Genomic DNA, 19,296 nt, shown 5'->3' on the forward strand with positions numbered 1-19,296 from the left:
TATATGATTAAAATAAAAAATTTATAAACAAATTCCTAAATCTCCTATGCAGAATTCCAAATGATTCGTACTTCACCCTTGCGTGAGCGTACATCTCCACTCCTTAAGTGTAGGCTGTGCACACTAACTTCCTTCCAAAGAGTACAGCCTGGAATGGAGGGCAGGAGTAACTTCACAGCTTTTCCCGCTCCTCCCCCCGGAGTGCGGCTCCAGCTGCACCGCGCTGGCTCTGAGCTCCGGGCTCCTAGTAAACTAGCGCCGCCGTCGTCTCCCTCCAGTCGCCATCATGACCATCTACCCAGACCTCATCAGCCATGATGAGATGTTCTCAGATATCTAAAAGATCCTGGAGGTCGAGACGGGCTGTGTCTGCAGGTGGAGGGGAAGATGGTCAGTAGGACAGAGGGTAACACGGATGACTCGCTCATTGGTGGAAATGCCTCCGCTGAAAGCCCTGAGGGCAAAGGTACGGAAAGCACAGTAGTCACTGGTGTCGATATTGTCATGAACCATCACTTGCAGGAAACCATCTTCACAAAAGAAGCCTACAAGACAATGGTGAGGCAACTTCATTTGACCAGTTTATAACTTGTTGTGGTGTAGTGTGTAAGTCAACTTTGTAATAGTACTTGCAGTTAATTTTCTAGTCTCCTTTTATACTGCTGATTATATGTCTTTAGTGACTACCTGCTATTCTAACTGAATAAAGCTTAGAATTCTAGGAATGCAAAAAAAAAAAAAAAAAAAAAAAAAAAGCTTGCAGGAAGTGCATCAAAGATTACATGAAGTCAATCAAAGGGAAGCTTGAAGCACAGAGACCAGAAAGAGTAAAACCTTTTATGACAGGAGCTGCAGAACAAATCCAGCAGTCCTTGCTAATTTCAAAAACCATCAGTTCTTTATTGGTGAAAACGTGAATCCAGATGGCATGATTGCTTTGCTGGACTACCATGTGGATGGTGTGACCCCACGTATGATTTTCTTTAAGGATGGTTTAGAAATGGAAAAATGTTAACAAATTTGGCTGTTACTTTGGATCTATCACCTGCTCGTCTTAGCTGGCTGGTTGCTGCTTTTCATCCACACAACACCAGGAGTGAGACAAATGGGACTGATGTCATCTTGAGCTCTTCATTTTGACATTGATTTGTTTGGAGTGGAGGCATTTTTTTTGAGAAAGAGAAACATGTCATGTAGTTTGTCTAAAAATAAAATGCATTTAAACTGAAAAAAAAAAAAAAAAAGAGTAACTTCACAGTGGAGAAACCTGACAAACCTCAGTCAGGGAATCAAGGTCAACAATAGTGATAAGTCGTGTTGATGGTATATACCCTTCTTATGATGTAATGATAATGGTACTTTACCTCTCAAAACCCCATAATCCCACTCTAATCATTGAAAAAAAGATATCAGACCAATTCCAATAAAGAGCATCTTAACTGCCCAGTGTTTCTCAAAATTGTCAGTCACCTAAAACAAGGAAAGTCTGAAAAACTGCCACAGTCAAGAGGAGCCTAAGGACAACTAAATACAAGGCCATATCCTGAATGGGATCCTGGAACAGAAAGATATTAGATTAAAACTAAGGAAATCTGAACAAAGTATGGACTTTAGTTAATAATAATATATCAATATTGGTTCACTAATTTTAACAAATGTACCACACTAGTGGATAATGTTCTTAATGAGGGAAACTGGGTGTGAAGTTTATGGAAACTCTCCATTATCTAAAAAAAGAAAGTCTCAACAACAACAGTCTCTTTTATTTTTTATTTTATTTTTATTTATTTATTTATTTTATTGGCTGTGTTGGGTCTTTTTTGCTGTGCGTGCGCTTTCTTTTTAGTTGTGGTGAGCAGGGGCTACTCTTCGTTGTGGTGCGCGGGCTCCTCATTGCCGTGGCTTCTCTTGTTGCGGAGCACAGGCTCTAGGTGCATGGGCTTCAGTAGTTGCAGCACATGGGCTCGATAGTTGTGGCTCACGGGCTCTAGAGCACAGGCTCAATAGCTGTGGTACACGGGCTTAGTTGCTCTGCGGCATGTGGGATCTTCCTGGAGCAGGGATGGAACCCGTGTTCCCTGCATTGGCAGGCGGGTTCTCAACCACTGCACCACCTAGGAAGCCCCCAGTCTCTTTAAAAAAAAAAAAAAAAAAACTAATTACTTTGCAGCAAGATGGATGGACTTAGAGATTATAATACTAAGTGAAGTAAGTCAGAGAGAGACAAATATCATATGATGTCACTTACATGTGGAATCTAAAAAAATGATACAAATGAACTTATTTACAAAACAGAAAGAGACTCAGACATAGAAAACAAACTTATGGTTACCAAAGCGGAAAGGTGGGGGGGGGAGGGAAAAATAGGAATTTGGGATTAACATATACACACTACTATACATTAAATAGATAAACAACAAGGACCTACTATATAGCACAGGGAATTCTACTCAGTATTTTGTAAAAACTTATATGGGAAAAGAATCTGAAAAAAAATATGTATAACTGAATCACTTTGCTGTACAGATGAAACTAACAGCATTGTAAATCAACTATACTTCAATAATAAAAAAAAATCAAATCTACTATCAGCCTAAGGCTTCCTAGTCAGAAACAGTCTCAGATACTCTGAAGTGGAATAATAAATGTAGGCTAGGGGCTTCCCTGGTGGTGCAGTGGTTAAGAATCCGCCTGCCAATGCAGGGGACACGGGTTCAATACCTGGGCCAGGAAGATCCCACATACCACGGAGCAATTAAGCCCATGTGCCACAACTACTGAAGCCCACACACCTAGAGCCCGTACTCTGCAGCAAGAGAAGCCACCATAATGAGAAGCCTGTGCACTGCAACAAAGAGTAGCCCCTGCTCGCCACACTAGAGAAAGCCTGTGCGCAGCAATGAAGACTCAATGCAGCCAGAAAAAAAAAAAAGAATGTAGGCTACTTTTTGGATATTCTGGGGTCCTCCAGTGGTTAGGACTCCATGCTTCCACTGCAGGGGGCGCAGGTTGAATCTCAAGTCAGAGAACTAAAGATCCCACATACCTAACCCTAAGCCTAAGATCCCGCAAGCCATGCGGCCAAAAAAAAAAAGAAAAAAAGTAAAGTATTTTTTTTTCAATGAAAAGAAAAACAAATTACTCACTTAAGTCAATTAAATAATTTCTTTTGGTCTGGGTCTTCATTCCGTCAACAATTTCTACTATAGTTAACTTGTACTGAGCATTTTCCTAGGTATATGTACAGCGCAGAGGGACTCGCATAATATCCTGTAGTATTCACAACACTAAAAGATAGATTTTTCTCCTTTTACAAATTAGAAACTGAAGCATAAGAAAGCTCATTCATGCAATTGTTTAATAAACAATTAGTGAATGCCTCACAGGTGCTAGGTCTCTTGGAGTAAATGCCCTGCAGGGGCCTCAAATGCAACCATCCAGATTGAGCTCAATCATGTGACCTCTGTCCCACTCCCACCCAGCTCTTCCTCCTCCCAGACAAAGTTGTCACTGTGCCACCTGCCAGGTGTCTCAACAGCTGTCCTGCACTCTTCCACCCTGGCTCCCCTCCCCCCAGTGTCTAACGACACTAAGGCCAGTGGCCCTTCCCTCCGAAATGTCTCACCAGAGTCTCCCCAGTCTACTCTGTCTTTTCCAGGTTGAGCCCTCACCACTTCTCCTCTGCTTCTGCCTCAGAGCTCAGCCTCTCTGATGTGGACTCCACCCAAGTCACCACCCATCTTTCCAGAACCCACATCAGATGGTTTCATCCCCAGCCAAAACCTTCTGATGGCCATTCAATAGCTTTCACAATTTGGCCACAGCCGGTCCCGGTCCCATTTCTCCCACTGCCCTACTCCCAGTGCTCCAGCTCCACCCCCCCCCCCCACACACACAACATCACACTATTTGCAGGTCTTTGCTCTGGGTTTTCTCTTTTTCTTTAAGGAAATGTATTTTTTAAATTAATTTATTTTTAATTAATTAATTTATTCATTTTTTGGCTGTGATGGGTCTTTGTTGCTGCATGTGGGCTTTCTATAGTTGCAGAGAGCAGGGGCTACTCTTCAGTTGTGGTGCAAGGCCTTCTCAGTGTGGTGGCTTCTCGTTGCAGAGCACAGGGTCTAAGCACTTGGGCTTCAATAGTTGTGGCACATGGCTCAATAGTTGCGGCTCGCAGGCTCTAGGGTGCAGGCTCAGTAGTTGTGGCACACAGGCTTAGCTGCCCCCTGGCATGTGGAATCCTCCTGGATCAGGGCTCGAACCCATGTACCCTGCATTGGCAGGCAGATTCCCAACCACTGCACCACCAGGGAAGTCCTTGGTTTTCTCTTGAGGCCTGCCTAATGCTTTCCCTTTTTTACCGTTGGAAATCATACAAGCACTTCAAGTCTTAAATTCATCAGCTTTCATATGCCAATCTTCTCTTTCCCTGGCCCAGCAGTCAGCCCTTACCTGTCTCATGGCAACTACCACATGGGTTTTGAGGGGTAGGAGCTGGTGGATCTGTAACTCCAGCTGTGAGTTTTTTTTTTTTTAAAGGAAAAAATAGATTGGACTTTATTAAATGAAGAAATTTTATGTATCAAAAGATAATATCAAGAAAGTGAAATGCCATGTACAATTTGGAAGAAAATCTTTGCAAATCATGTATCTGATAAGGAATTAATGTGCACCATACATAAAGAACTTCTACAACTCAGCAACAACAACAGAATCCCAGTTGAAAAATGGGAAATTACTTAGACATTGATCCAAAGGTATAAAAATAGTAAGTACATTAAAAAGTGAAAGATGTTCAACATCATTTATCGCCAGGAAAATACAAGTCAAAAGCACAAAATGATACCACCTCACACACGAGGATAACATTTCCAAAAAAAAAAAAAATGGAAAATAGCAATTGTTGGTGAGAATGTGAAGAAGTGAGACCTCCTGCACTGCTGGTAGGACTGCAAAATGATGTATCTGCTCTGGAAAACATTTTTGTAGTTCCTCAGAAAGTTAAACATAGATCTATCATATGACACAGTGATTCTAATTCTGGCTATATATCCAAAGGAATTGTAATCATGGACTCAAACAGATACTTGTACACCAGTGGTCATAGCAACATTATTCACAATCTCAAAATGAATGGATAAATAAAATATGACATATACACGCAATGAAACACTATTCACCCTTAAAAAGAATGGAAATTCTGATATGTTACAACATGCATGAATCTTGAAGACATAATGTTAAGTGAAATAATGCTAAGTCAGAAAGAGAAAAATACTGTATTATTCCACTTACATGTTTTACCTAGAGTAGTCAAAATCATAGAGACAGAAAGTAAAATAGAGGTTACCAGGAGTTGGGGAGTGAGGGGAACAGGGAGTTATTGCTTAATGACAGCTGTGAGTTTTTAAGGAATCTCTGTTTTCAGGTGTTCAGGAATGTTTGAGCTACTACCAGTCAGTTTCTGTTATATAAAAGCAAAATGCCCATGCTTCGTAATTAGGTGCTAGTAGAGGTCTATACAAGGAAAGCCATAGCAGTTATGAGGGAGGCTTCGTGGAGGAGGTGGACTTGAGAGTCCACTGTCAGATTAAAGCCACATTTAGAGTGTATTGAGGACGTGCTGTATGTTGGACACTGTGCTATCACATAAGCTTTCACCTAGATCACCTCATTTACTCTTCAATACAAACCTACTAGGCATCATTATATCTATTTCTGTAGATGAGGATCCCAAAGCTAAGAGCATCAAATGCACACAGTGTCGCAGCTACCGAGTGCTGGGCAGGAATAAGAAGGCTGGTCTCTGACTCTTACTCCTAAGTCCAGCCTAACATTATAGAATGAGTATGTGGGAGGAAACCACTGTAATCAACTCAACAGAGATTATGTACTGAATCTGTAGCAATCAAGACCCACTTAGGCCCCACCCCATACATCCCAGAGAGCAGTGGAACCAAGAGGAAGGCTCTGGGGACAGTGAGGAGGTGGCTAGAAGGACGCTGTGTCCCTGAGACACCCCTCCTATGCTAACCAGCTCCATGCAGGCAGGATACTCTCTCTGCACTGTTCAGACCCAAGGATTCAGCTGTATACCCCTTTCCTCAGCTTGCACATGGACAGTGTGGTGGTGAGCATCTGCTTGGATCTGAATATTGCCTCCTGGCTTCCCCATTTCCTGGACGGCCACATAACCTTGGACAAATTGCTCCACCATGCTGAATTTCAGTTTCCGGTTTCATAATATGGGGGAAAGAGCAGTGCTATTTCGTAGCGTTAGTGTGAAGGTAAGATGAAATAACATTGAATGTTAGCAACTTTTAGTGTGGTGCTCGGCACATCGTCGGTAACTCAGAAAAGGTATTTCTGGTTATTTGACCTCTGTCTGGACCTATTTGTGTTTCCGTAAATGCAGCAGGTGATCTGGGGTGGAGCCTTCCACATGAGCAGCTCCCTAGCTGGGATCACTTTTCCCAGGACGGAAACCTCCCCACCTCCCAGCTCGGGCACCCTCCCTCCTGGGACCTAGCCTGCGGCGCAGCGCCCCTGGCGGCACAGCCGCTTCGTGGCCGCAGGTTTCGAGGAGGAGAAGCCGACCCGAGAGCAGCGAGAAGTTATGTTGGACAGCGAACCAGGCCGGGGCCACTCCAGGCCCAGAGAGCCTTCGGTGAGGGCCAGTGAGGGTCAAGTCCTCTCCGCGTATCAGAAAAGTTCGGCAAGAGAAACAAAACCACACAATGTACAGTGCACATCTGGACGCTTTTGAGAATAAAGGGGGCGCTCTCAGTCATTACTCTCGGACTACCGGTTAAAGCCGGGACAGTGGTGACCCTGGCCTAGAGCCTTCCACTTTAGCAAGGTAGCAAGGCCCATGAGCCCCAAAAGGGAACAGACTCCGTCTGGGTCGCCTAGGAGGGTGGAAGAGGAAATCCAGCAGCAGTTGCACCCAAAGCCTTGCTGTTCCGCCGCTCTGGACTCCCCACCTGCCTCCAACATCACTTGTCCCTCGTTCCTGCCAGGCTCTTCAGGCACTTGTTCCCGCTCCTCCATGCTCCCACAGCGCTGTGGCCATGTCCCTGGCACACATCACGGGGGCTGACTTTCGTCTGTTCTGTTCTCGTGGTGCCCTCGGAGCCTGGAACCGTGCCGGGGACAGAGTGTGTGTGCTCACTTGTGGAACGAGTGAGGTTCTGAACAAATCATCAATAGCTTTTCTAGCATTAATTATCTATTTACTGGCCCATCGCCCCTGCTGGATTATGATCTTCAAGGACCGTGCTGTACTTATCTCTGTGACTCCAGCACCTAACCCAAAGCCAGGCACAGAGTAAGTGCTCAACACCCGGGAGATACTACGGACCAGAGTAGAGGCAGGTTAGGTAGTACATGACTTCCTGCTGGCTGAGCCACCAGCTCTGCCACTTTCTGGAAACTGGTGGGACCCTGGATGTGGGAGAAGAGAGGCCAGTGCCTTGTGAAGGTAGGATTAAGAGGGCGATCAGATTGAGGAATGGGAGGTTCTCCTGGGGACCTAGGGCAACGGGCTGTTTTAAAAGGTGGGAACGGGAGCTGGAAAGAGGCTGAGCTGGAAAGAGAGGCTGAGGGAGGGAAGTGTGGGCATGAAAGCTGCTGGCAGGGGACCCGCTCCGAGGCTGGGGCTGGATTGCGCTGGGCGGGTCGGGGAAGGGGGCTGAGAAAGCCGGGATTGCCTCCTGGTGTCCAAGTCTGCAACTGCAACAGGGTCCGGGAGGGAGGGGCTTGTGTTCAGCGGGGCCCGCCCATCTCCCCCTCGTCTGCAGCTCGGGCGAGTGCTGAGCTGCCCCCACCATTCCCCCGCCTCCCGCCTCCCCCCTCCCGCCGAGAACGCCGCACTCCCCTGGAGAGACAGATAGGCCTTGGCCCCGCCCACCACCATGGCCCCGCCCCTCCCGCCGCAGCTCTCTCCGCACCTCCCCAGACGGCCCCGCGACCTTCCTGCGCGAGCAAACGTGAGCGTCCGAGAACCCGGAAGTTACGTTGTAGGCGCGCGTCCCGGGGGCGGGAGTCAGCTGAGCTGCTCGGGCGAGGTTGGGATCGCCTGAGATGCGCTAAGGGGAGCCGGTGATCTCTTGGGGGCGGGAGTTGGGTGCAGGACTGCGCTAGATTCAAGGGGGAGGGCTCCCTGGTCTACTCGCTCTATTAGGCGAGAGTGAGAAGATCCTCAGCATTTTAAAGAGGAGGAGTCGGCGGCGGCGGATTGCCAGGATCTGTCAGATCCTTGCCGAGGCTGGGGAGTCGCAGCTTCCAACCCGGGGAGACGGGGATCCCTGGGGGGAGCCCTGCTGTAATCCCTGGGTCCGAGACGGAGGACCCAGAGGCCAGGCACCATGGCGTCTATCCTGGATGAATATGAGGACTCCCTGTCCCGCTCGGCCGTCTTGCAGCCCGGCTGCCCCAGCGTGGGCATCCCCCACTCCGGTAAGGGAAGTGAGGGCGCCGCTGTACCTCTCAGTTCTCCTGGCACCTGGAAGAGAGGAGCGGAGGGGGTGGCTCCAGGAGCTCGGGTTCACCTGGACGTGCACTCTGGGCTAGGCCCTTGATTCTCCTCAGGCTCTCATGGCCCCCAGCTGGTGGATGGTCGAAGTTTGAAAGAGCAGCAAGAGCAGCTGCGTGATGTAGGCCCTGACACTAGAGTCCTTCTAAGAGGGAACTGGGACCCAGATAAGGAAGTGACTTGCTTAGAGGGCTGCAGCTGGGAAAACTGAGAATAGGCTCAGATGAGCACAGGCTTCATCTGAGTTAGTGTTTTTCCCACCAGGCCCCTTCTGGAGGTGAGAGGAAGACAGTGGACAAAGAACTGGTGAAATGGGAGTGTCGTAGGGGAAGGAGGGGTGGTCCTACAGGGAACTTTGTCACTGAACAGGGGAAAATGAAGTATTTTAGGCTTTTGCTAGAACTGTGTGCAGCTGGGCATTGAGGGGAAATTTTTGTAGAAAGTAGTACAAAGTTGGCATAGGGGTCTGAAGCAGTGGAATATTTTGAACAGTGCTAAAGGAATGAGAGTAAAGGCTAGAGAGAAAGCACCAGCAGTTTGTTAACCAACTGACTGGAAGGGTTCCCCAAATATCCCTCTGTCTTCATTCTTCTGGAGACTCACTGAGAGCATTACTGCATAAGTAGGGAGGAGGGGAGAGAGTGGAACTAGACTACTTTAGTTGAGCTGGGATTGCTTGGCCAGAGGCTGGTAAGGGAGAACACCCAACCCTTTCCCCCCGTTACCACTGGAAGCAGGTACATCATGGTGTAACAGCATCCCAGGGGTTCAAAGAATCAACCCCTCACTGCTTTCTGAGGTGTGGGAAGAGCCCAGAACCCCTAATGTAGCCTAGGACTAATGTAGAGGTGATTAGCAAACTGCTTGATGTATTGATATTAAAGTGTTGGCTAACCAGGGTCCTGGGTAGGAACATGTTGGGAAAGTGGAGAGGAATATGTTGCCCTTCCTCCCTCTGTTCCATAGCTAACCTTTCCTTGGCTCCTCACCTAGGATATGTGAATGCCCAGCTAGAGAAGGAAGTGCCCATCTTCACAAAGCAGCGCATTGACTTTACCCCTTCCGAGCGTATCACCAGTCTTGTTGTCTCCTGCAATCAGCTCTGCATGAGCCTGGGCAAGGATACACTACTCCGGTAAGTGAGGATCCAAAAGGTTTAGGAGTAGGAAGTGGACTGGTGGTATTATGGAACTACTGAATGACCGGCCTTCCTTCCACTCTGGGCAGGTGAAACAATAGATTTGGAATTTTCAGGAAATATCCTATCCTTTCCTAAAGAGAACTGATGTAGTATAGTAGACCTGGACTCTGAGCTCAGCGCTCCTACTTAGCAGCGATGGAATCTTGAGCAAGTCACTGAGTCTTTCTGAACATGTCCCTTCATCTGTTAAAGGCAGTACCAACCCACAAGTTAGTCACGTAGATAAGCAGAACGGTCTAGAGTCCTGAAATAAATCCACTATAAATGGAAATAAAATATCTCAATGAAACTGGAAATAAACATGTAAGTAAATGGAACTAATATATGACAAAGATGTCAGCAAAAGTGTTTATCTATCCAGAATAACCATTTGGGATGAAACAGAGCTAAACCTCTGTATCATAAACATGAATTCTAAGTGGAATAATTATTTAAATATTAAAAATTGTGTGACTTTTAAAAGAATATTTAATAAAATTCTGTGTTCTTGGGCTGAAGGGAGACCTTCTTACTCAAGCTAGAAAATCCAGAATCCACAAGGGAAAAGGTAGATGGATTTGACCATGTAATTGCTGTTATGACAAAATTAAAAAAAGCACATGAAGCAGGTCAGGACAAAAGATGGTGGGAAAATAATGTTTTTCCACATATGACTAAAGATTTACATTCCTATTCCTTAAAAAGCCCTTACAAATTAATAAGAAAAAGACAGTTCAGGGAATTCCCTGGTGGTCTAGTGGTTAGGACTCAGCGCTTTCACTGCTGGGGCCCAGGTTCAGTCCCTGGTTGGGGAACTAAGATCCCGCAAGCAGTGAGGTATGGCAAAAAAAAAAAAAGTTCAGTAGAAAGGGAGGATAAACTATATAAAGAAGCAAGCAGTTCACAGAAGAGGAACTCCAAATTTCCAGTAAACATTTGAAAATATTTTCAACCTGTGGGAAATGCAGATTAAAATCACAGTAAGATACTATTTTTTCTAACCTATCAGATTAGCAAATAAAATTTTTTTAATTTATTTGTTTTATTTTTTATTTATTGGCTGCATCAGGTCTTCATTGCTTTTCACAGGCTTTCTGTAGTTGCAGAGAACAGGGGCTACTGTTTGTTGCGGTGCACGGGCTTCTTATTGCGGTGGCTTCTCTTGTTGTGGAGGACAGTCTCTAGGTGCTTGGGCTTCAATACTTGTGGAATGTGGGCTCAGTAGTTGTGGCTCTCAGGCTCTAGAGAGCAGGCTCAGTAGTTGTGGCACACGGGCTTAGTTACTCCGTGGCATGTGGGATCTTCCTCGACCAGGACCCAAACCTGTGTCCCCTGCATTGACAGGTGGATTCTTAACCACTGCGTGATCAGGGAAGCCCCATATTCTTTTCAGTTTTGCCTGACCCAGCAGGAAGTGACAGCAGAACTGAAGGGACATTAGCCTGGGGTTTTTCTCTCTCATTTTGCTGGAAGAAGGATTTGGCTTCTGTAGATGTAGTATCCACTTCTTTAGTCACCCTGACTTCTTCACCAGCAAAATCAAATACCTTGGTGATTTTAACTTTTTCTGTTTCTTTAGGTTTCTCTAGCTCTTCTGCTTTGATCAGCAATTTACTTGAACTTGTCTCTTCAGTCTCCTCTCCTCTTTTAACTTGTGTACTTGGAGGCACTTTTGATTTTGGTCCTAATCATTGAGGAAGCTGGCCCATCTTCCTTCTTTTTCCTTGCATCCTCTGACTCAATGCCTTTTTCCTGCTCTGCAGCTGCATCTTCCTCCTCACTACTGCTTCCTCCAGATTCCTTGTTGGCATCCTCCTCGTCCTCTTCTTCTAATGAGAGGCCACCTTGTTTTCTCTTCCTGGCTGGAATGCTCTGAGCCTTTCTTTTTTTCCCTTTGGTTTTCTGTGCCTGCTCTTCACCACCCACTTCATCTTCCTTCACTAATTCATTTACATCATCTGCACTATGCTATCTACCCAACAGCACGTAGTCCTCATCCTCCTCCAAGGTGGAGAAGTCTTTGGATTCGAATTCCTCCATGTCGCTGCCGTGTGAGGCGGACAGGGCCACCTAGCAAACATTTTAAACAGTAATATATGTGCTGGTGAAGACACACAGAGATGGACACTCACACATTGCTGGAAAGAGTATAAATTGCCACCATCTTTTGGAAAAATAATCTGACAATGTCTGTTAAACATTGAAATATCTATAATGTTGACCCGGCAGTCCCACTTTGGGGAATACATACCATAGAAAGAAAAGTACCAGTTTGTAAAGGTATAGATACAAGGATGTTGACTGCAGTAGTATTTGTGGTAGGAAAAACTGGACCCAAGCTGCATGTCGATCAGTAGGAAAATGATTAAGTTATGGTTCACCCATAAAAGGGAATATTATGCAGTTATTAAAACAATGAGTTAGAGCTGTATCTGTTGACCCAGTGGGATGTTCATGAAATATCATTGAGAAAAGCAAATTATAGAGTAATATGCATACACACATATGTATACAATGTGAAGACATTTTTGTTAAAACAGTGATAAAATAACCTTATTTATATTTTGAACATGGAGAAAGATGTTAACATCAGCTTTTTCAGTTGGGAATAACAAGAGTTTGGCAAGAAAATCATTAACTTTTTCTTCATACACTTTTGCACTGATTCTTTAGTTAGAATGAGGATATAATTTGAAAAGAACTTAATAAGGGAAATACCTTAAATAGGAAATAATCTTTTTTAATATAATTTTTAAAATTAATTAATTGATTTTATTTATTTTTAGCTTCATTGGGTCTTCGTTGCGCTGCATGGGCTTTAGTTGCAGTGAGCGGGGGATACTCTTGGTTGCTGTGCGCAGGCTTCTCATTGTGGTGGCTTCTCTAGTTGCGGAGCATGGGCTCTAGGCACTCAGGCTTCGGTAGTTGTGACATGCGGTCTCAGCAGTTGTGGTGGACGGGCCTAGTTGCTCTGTGGCATGTGGGATCTTCCCAGACCAGGGATCGAACCCGTGTCCTCTGCATTGGCAGGCGAATTCTTAACCACTGTGCCACCAGGGAAGTCCCAGAAATAATCTTAAGGGAGTACCCCTCAAGGTTATTGTGAAGATTAATTGAGATCATACTAGCTCAAGCTCTTGGCATGGTGCTTGGTATGTAGAAAGTGCTCAGTAACTAGCTACTATTACTGAGCTGAAAGTGCTGCTTATGTAGCTACTATGTGTTGTTCTCTTTTTACCCCAGCATTCTGGGATACCCCTGCCTACCTTCCTAGATGCACTGGAGGTGTGTTGAGCAGAAGGAAAAGACTTCCGCTCAGTGACTTCTCAAAATGAAGTGGGGGATTTTCAGAGCTGAGGATTCTTAAGGAGGACCCCATATGTGTTTCAGCATTCCCTTGGGATTGTATTCAGAATTTTATGTGTTTATGTAGATTTCCGGGGAGAAAGGCTGGGCCTTTCATCAGATTATAAAGAGGTCTGTGATTCAACAAAAGGATCTGCCCTTCTCTGGAGTGATGCTGTGACTCTTGTACCAACAGCATTGACTTAGGCAAAGCAAATGAACCCAACCACATGGAGCTGGGGCGAAAGGATGATGCCAAAGTTCACAAGATGTTCCTGGACCCTACTGGTAAGTGGTGGTAGAGTTCTGAGATGGGGGGGGGGGGAGGGGTGTTGAGTGTAGGTCACTGCCTGGGTGGGTGGGATCTGAGAGTGGGAAGGCAGCATCCTCTAAGGTGTCCTGCTCTCCCCCACTCCAGGCTCTCACCTGCTGATTGCTCTAAGCAGCACTGAGGTCCTCTACGTGAACCGTAATGGACAGAAGGTTCGGCCCCTGGCACGCTGGAAGGGGCAGCTGGTGGAGAGCGTGGGCTGGAACAAGGCCCTGGGCACCGAGAGCAGCACGGGCCCCATCCTGGTCGGCACTGCCCAAGGCCAGATCTTCGAAGCAGAGCTCTCGGCCAGCGAGGGTGGGCTTTTCGGCCCTGCCCCGGATCTCTACTTCCGTCCACTGTACGTGCTAAATGAAGAAGGGGGCCCAGCACCCGTGTGCTCCCTCGAGGCCGAGCGGGGCCCCGAAGGGCGTGGCTTTGTCATCGCCACCACTCGGCAGCGCCTCTTTCAGTTCATAGGCCGAGTGGCCGAGGGAACTGAAGCCCAGGGCTTCTCGGGACTCTTTGCTGCCTATGCCGACCACCCGCCCCCATTCCGTGAGTTCCCCAGCAGTCTGGGCTACAGCGAGTTGGCCTTCTACACCCCCAAGTTGCGCTCTGCACCCCGGGCCTTTGCCTGGATGATGGGGGACGGCGTGTTGTACGGATCGTTGGACTGCGGGCGTCCTGACTCCCTGCTGAGCGAGGAGCGGGTCTGGGAGTACCCAGAGGGGGTGGGTCCCGGGGCCAGCCCACCCCTGGCCGTCGTCCTGACCCAGTTCCACTTCCTGCTGCTGCTGGCAGACCGGGTGGAAGCAGTGTGCACGCTGACGGGGCAGGTGGTGCTGCGGGACCACTTCCTGGAGAAGTTCGGGCCGCTGAAGCACATGGTGAAGGACTCCTCCACGGGCCACCTGTGGGCCCACACGGAGCGGGCTGTCTTCCGATACCACGTACAGCGGGAGGCCCGGGATGTCTGGCGCACCTACCTGGACATGAACCGCTTCGATCTGGCCAAAGAGTATTGTCGAGAGCGGCCTGACTGCCTGGACACGGTCCTGGCCCGGGAGGCTGACTTCTGCTTCCGCCAGCGTCGCTACCTGGAGAGCGCCCGCTGCTACGCCCTGACTCAGAGCTACTTTGAGGAGATCGCCCTCAAGTTCTTGGAGGCCCGACAGGAGGAGGCGCTGGCCGAGTTCCTGCAGCGAAAACTGGCCAGTTTGAAGCCTGCTGAGCGAACCCAGGCCACACTGCTCACCGCCTGGCTGACGGAGCTCTACCTGAGCCGGCTCGGGGCCCTGCAGGGTGACCCCGACGCCCTGAACCTCTACCGGGACACCCGGGAGCGCTTCCGGGCCTTCCTCAGCAGCCCCCGCCACAAGGAGTGGCTCTTCGCCAGCCGGGCCTCCATCCACGAGCTGCTCGCCAGCCACGGGGACACGGAGCACATGGTGTACTTCGCCGTGATCATGCAGGACTACGAGCGCGTGGTGGCCTACCACTGCCAGCACGAGGCGTACGAGGAGGCCCTGGCCGTGCTGGCCCGCCACCGTGACCCCCAGCTCTTCTACAAGTTCTCGCCCATCCTCATCCGTCACATCCCTCGCCAGCTGGTGGACGCCTGGATTGAGCTGGGCAGCCGGCTGGATGCCCGGCAGCTCATCCCTGCCCTGGTGAACTATAGCCAGGGTGGCGAGGCCCAGCAGGTGAGCCAGGCCATCCGCTACATGGAGTTCTGCGTGAACGTGCTGGGTGAGACCGAGCAGGCCATTCACAATTACCTGCTGTCGCTCTATGCCCGAGGCCAGCCAGCCTCACTGCTGGCCTACCTCGAGCAGGCCGGGGCCAGCCCACACCGGGTGCATTATGACCTCAAGTATGCACTGCGGCTCTGCGCCGAGCACGGCCACCACCGCGCTTGTGTCCACGTCTACAAGGTCCTGGAGCTGTATGAGGAGGCTGTGGACCTGGCCCTGCAGGTGAGCCAATGAGCCTTGACCTCATCCGGGAGAGGGGCCTGGAGAGCAGTAGCTGCAGATGCTGAAGCGTTAGGGGCCCTATTGCTAGGGGGTGCTACCGTCTCTCTCAGAGAGGAGCTGTAGTATAGAGGTTAAGAACACAGACTCAGAAGTCAGGGTTTGAATCCTGCTTCTGCCTCTTATTAAGCTGTGTGACCTCAGGCTGGTTTCTGAACCTCTCTTTGCCTCAGATTACTCAGGTCCAAAATGGGAATAACATCATAGTACTTGCCTCACAGGTAGGTTCTGCACACACACTAGCCACAATTGCAGAAGGGGAAGGTGCTGAGCTGCATCGCTCAAATTATGAATTAACAGTCCTGTTTAGGATTGTGGGAAGTGCTATTTAAAATTCGAGGGAATTCCCTGGTGGTCCAGTGGTTAGGACTCTGCACTTTCACTGCCAAGGGTGCAGGTTCAGTCCCAGCTCGGGGAACTAAGATCCTGCAAGCCACACAGTGCAGCCAAAAAAAAAAAAAAAAAAAAAGTCGAACTCGTGGATCTGAACCCAGGACTTACTGAATCAGAATGTCTGTGAGTGGGGCCCAAAAATCTGTATCTTGGATATGCTGGTGATTTTTAAATTCACTAAAATTCCAGGCCCACCATCATAAGTAGCATTTGCATAGCTCTGACAGGGGCAGGCCCATTACTGAGACAGGCTCCTTCCTGGGCCCCAGAAGCCCCATCTCACTTGCTGCCAGGAGTGCTGGGCATCCTGCCTTGGGGTTCTCCCCCGGCATCTGTCTTTCCCACAGACTCTGTCCTGAGTGGGGAGAGGACTTGGCCCTAACACTCTCAGCCTCCCCACAGGTGGACGTGGACCTGGCCAAGCAGTGTGCTGACCTGCCCGAGGAAGATGAGGAGCTGCGCAAGAAGCTGTGGCTGAAGATTGCACGGCACGTGGTACAGGAGGAGGAAGATGTGCAGACAGCCATGGCCTGCCTGGCCAGCTGCCCCCTGCTCAAGATTGAGGACGTGCTGCCTTTCTTTCCTGACTTTGTCACCATCGACCACTTCAAGGAGGCGATCTGCAGCTCGCTGAAGGCCTACAACCACCACATCCAAGAGCTGCAGCGGGAGATGGAAGAGGCCACGGCCAGTGCCCAGCGTATCCGGCGAGACCTGCAGGAGCTGCGGGGCCGCTACGGCACCGTGGAGCCCCAGGACAAGTGTGCCACCTGCGACTTCCCCCTGCTCAACCGCCCTTTTTACCTCTTCCTCTGTGGCCACATGTTCCACGCTGACTGCCTGCTGCAGGCTGTGCGGCCTGGCCTGCCGGCCTACAAGCAGGCCCGGCTCGAGGAGCTGCAGCGAAAGCTGGGGGCTGCTCCACCCCCTGCCAAGGGCTCTGCCCGGGCTAAGGAGGCCGAGGCGGGGGCTGCCGCTGGGGGGCCCAGCCGGGAACAGCTCAAGGCTGACCTGGATGAACTGGTGGCCGCTGAGTGCGTGTACTGTGGGGAGCTGATGATCCGCTCTATTGACCGGCCCTTCATCGACCCTCAGCGCTACGAGGAGGAGCACCTCAGTTGGTTGTAGGAAGGTGTCAACCCCAACAGATGAGCAGGCGGTTGGAGGCTGTCCCTTCTTGGGAAGGCCACAGCATCGTCTGTGCTTGGTCTCCTGGAGGCTGCTGGGCTGGGACTGTGGTGGGGGGAGTGGAATTATGGCTGTTGCCCTCGAGCTGTCAGCTGTGAGTGCGTTCTGCCAGCTGCCCATGCGGTTCTTCAGAGCTGCCATAGAGCTGCTGTTTTGCCAGGCCATCAGCCTGCTTCCCAGTAGAGGGCCTTAGCCTGGAGGAGTCCGAATTCTGACCTGATTATCTCCCCGCTTTCTGTATCTAACAGCTCTTTCTTCCTTTTCATTCCTCACACACATCATGTTCTCTTTCTGGAGCACTACCTACCATTCTTCCTTTTCACTCTGTGGCTCTTCTTCCTCCGAAGCCCTCTCTTCTGTCTGCTTCTAGGTCCCACAAGTGAAAAGACAACCCCTCCAAGTCCTGGGCTTGGGCTTGGGGAGAAGGTGGTGCTGATGGTGGCCGTGCTCTTGTGTACACTGTCTGGGACTCCAGTGTGAGGGTGCCTTGGGGCAGAGGGCCTCACTGAGGACAGTGGGAGATGGTGATGGGGTGGAGAGCATTAAACTGTCTGCGCTGGTGACTCTGGATTGATGGCTTTGTGTTGATACTGGGCAGTGTGGTGTGTGAGTGATCTGCAAGAGGGGCTGGGGTGCCACAGGGAAGCTGCTGGGGCCCTGCGTGCTTTCAACCTTGGCCCCTGCTCCTTTTCCTGGAGATGTGACAGGGTGATTTTGCCATTTTCTGCTCACTTCTTTGCCTTCCACACTATCCTTTCTGACTCCAGGCTTCGGTTGGGAATTAGGGCCCACCCTCCCGTCTTGGAGCAGGGACTGTTCTTCCCTTTGGCCAGCAAGTGGTGCTGCACCCCACAGAACCCTCCGCACTCCGGCAGCAGGGGGCGCTGGTTTCTCAAGGCTTCTCTGCTCCTGCTTCCTTGGTCTGTTCCCTCCCTAGTTGTCCCAGGAGTGTTCTGGTAATTGCCACTGCCTAACCATAAATCTAAACCCCTCATCCTTCCTGCCTTCACTGGCCCTCACACATGCTAGATTTCGCTTGCCCCTCTCTTTGCCAGCCTGGATCTCTGCCTTCTCAACTTCTGCCCAGTTTTGATATTGCCCTACCACTGCCTGGCATTTAACCATAATTTTTCTTTTTTTGGCCAAGCCGCACGGCATGCGAGATCTTAGTTCCTCTACCAGGAATCAAACCTGCGCCCCCTCCGTTGGAAGCACAGTCTTAACCACTGCACCACCAGGGAAGTCCCTTAACCATAATGTCGAGGTCCAACATGGAGGCGAGACTACCACTGCCGCCATCCATGGCATTTGGCAGAAAACATATTTCTCCCCATCTAGCTCCTGTGACCTGCCCATCCCCCCAGCTTACACGTCTTTAGTTGTGGCTTGAGGCTAAGCCCTAGGGAGGCCTGAAGCAGGGCCTTCCTGTGACATCAGCTGAGCACCCTTTGCTCCATGGACTTGTGTTCACAGTCCGCTGCCCAGCTTTATGGGTGTGGTCTGTCAGCCGCCCAGACTGAAACAAAATAACAAGCGAGTGTTCCTGGAATCAGGCTGGGGTCAGGTCACCTGGCTAGTGACTGTAGGCTTCTGTCTTACCCCTGCAGCCTAATCCTCTTCCAAGACCTTTTATCTTCTGCAGCCCTGGAAGACTCTTGCCTGCTGATTCTTCCCCAACCACTAGAACAACAGGGTCTCTTCGTGGCCCCTGCCAAGGGATAGGGCCGGAAGCTGCCCATCTTTGATGAGCCTCGGACTCCCCATCTTTCCCCAGAAGCAAGAGTAGAAGCAAATGGGGGGTAGGATCCCACTGGGTGAGTAGAGGACCTCCTAATCCTGTTCCCTTTCCCCTGTTCCAGGAAGATTTGGAGGGTGCCTGCTCCCTACCGCTCCCCATGTGGCCTGAGGCTCCCCTCACACCTAGACATGTCCAGTAGAGGGCTCAGGGTACTGTTGCCCACTGTCAGGGAGTACTAGGTATAAACCTTGGCCAACCACTGGCATGGTCACTTGCTTACTTGGAACAGCTTGGGGCCTCTGTTTTTGCACATAATGGGTGCCTAATACATGTTAGTTGAACGCTGCCCTATTGCTCTCTCCTCCCAGAGGGCTTGGCTAAGGCAGCCTGGGACACCCCTGCCCCTTCTGTCCTCTCTTAAGCCTGCCCATCTGGTCCTAGGCTGCTTCCTCTTTCCTGGAAAAAGGTCCCAGTCTTCTCTGGCACTGACCGAATGGGGTTCCGTTGAGTCAGGGCGACGGGAAGCCACAGCTCTTAGATCCCTGGAAACCAAGCAAGGCCTGGAGTGGA

The 19,296-nt window shown here is 49.6% G+C and overlaps 1 protein-coding gene and 2 pseudogenes across 2 annotated transcripts; 2 read left to right on the top strand and 1 right to left on the bottom strand.

The window, feature by feature from the left end:
- The first annotated feature begins 286 nt into the window (after positions 1 to 286).
- LOC130845968 (translationally-controlled tumor protein-like) lies at positions 287 to 1,015 on the top strand (annotated as a pseudogene).
- Positions 1,016 to 8,047: 7,032 nt separating this feature from the next.
- On the top strand, positions 8,048 to 19,296 carry VPS18 (VPS18 core subunit of CORVET and HOPS complexes). 2 transcript variants are annotated; one of them, XM_057724866.1, is made up of 5 exons: positions 8,048 to 8,460; positions 9,530 to 9,671; positions 13,258 to 13,349; positions 13,480 to 15,350; positions 16,203 to 19,296. In XM_057724866.1, exons 1-5 carry the CDS (start codon positions 8,370 to 8,372, stop codon positions 16,926 to 16,928), a joined length of 2,922 nt encoding a protein of 973 aa, XP_057580849.1. In that variant the 5' UTR covers positions 8,048 to 8,369; the 3' UTR covers positions 16,929 to 19,296. The 2 variants fall into 2 exon arrangements, with proteins under 2 accessions (XP_057580849.1, XP_057580850.1); XM_057724867.1 differs by lacking the exon at positions 8,048 to 8,460 and having other exon boundaries at positions 9,567 to 9,671; positions 13,150 to 13,349.
- LOC130846672 (craniofacial development protein 1-like) lies at positions 11,084 to 11,756 on the bottom strand (annotated as a pseudogene).

The sequence above is a fragment of the Hippopotamus amphibius genome, chromosome 2 (assembly GCF_030028045.1).
Source record: "Hippopotamus amphibius kiboko isolate mHipAmp2 chromosome 2, mHipAmp2.hap2, whole genome shotgun sequence".
NCBI classification, from domain to species: Eukaryota; Metazoa; Chordata; class Mammalia; order Artiodactyla; family Hippopotamidae; genus Hippopotamus; species Hippopotamus amphibius.

Bases quoted from the DNA above. Each gene is read 5' to 3' on its own strand.
- VPS18 (XM_057724866.1), top strand. From the start codon at position 8,370: ATGGCGTCTATCCTGGATGAATATGAGGACTCCCTGTCCCGCTCGGCC. The intron at 9,672-13,257 runs GTAAGTGAGGAT...TTGTACCAACAG, and splicing joins GGCAAGGATACACTACTCCG to CATTGACTTAGGCAAAGCAA. The intron at 13,350-13,479 runs GTAAGTGGTGGT...CCCCCACTCCAG, and splicing joins GATGTTCCTGGACCCTACTG to GCTCTCACCTGCTGATTGCT.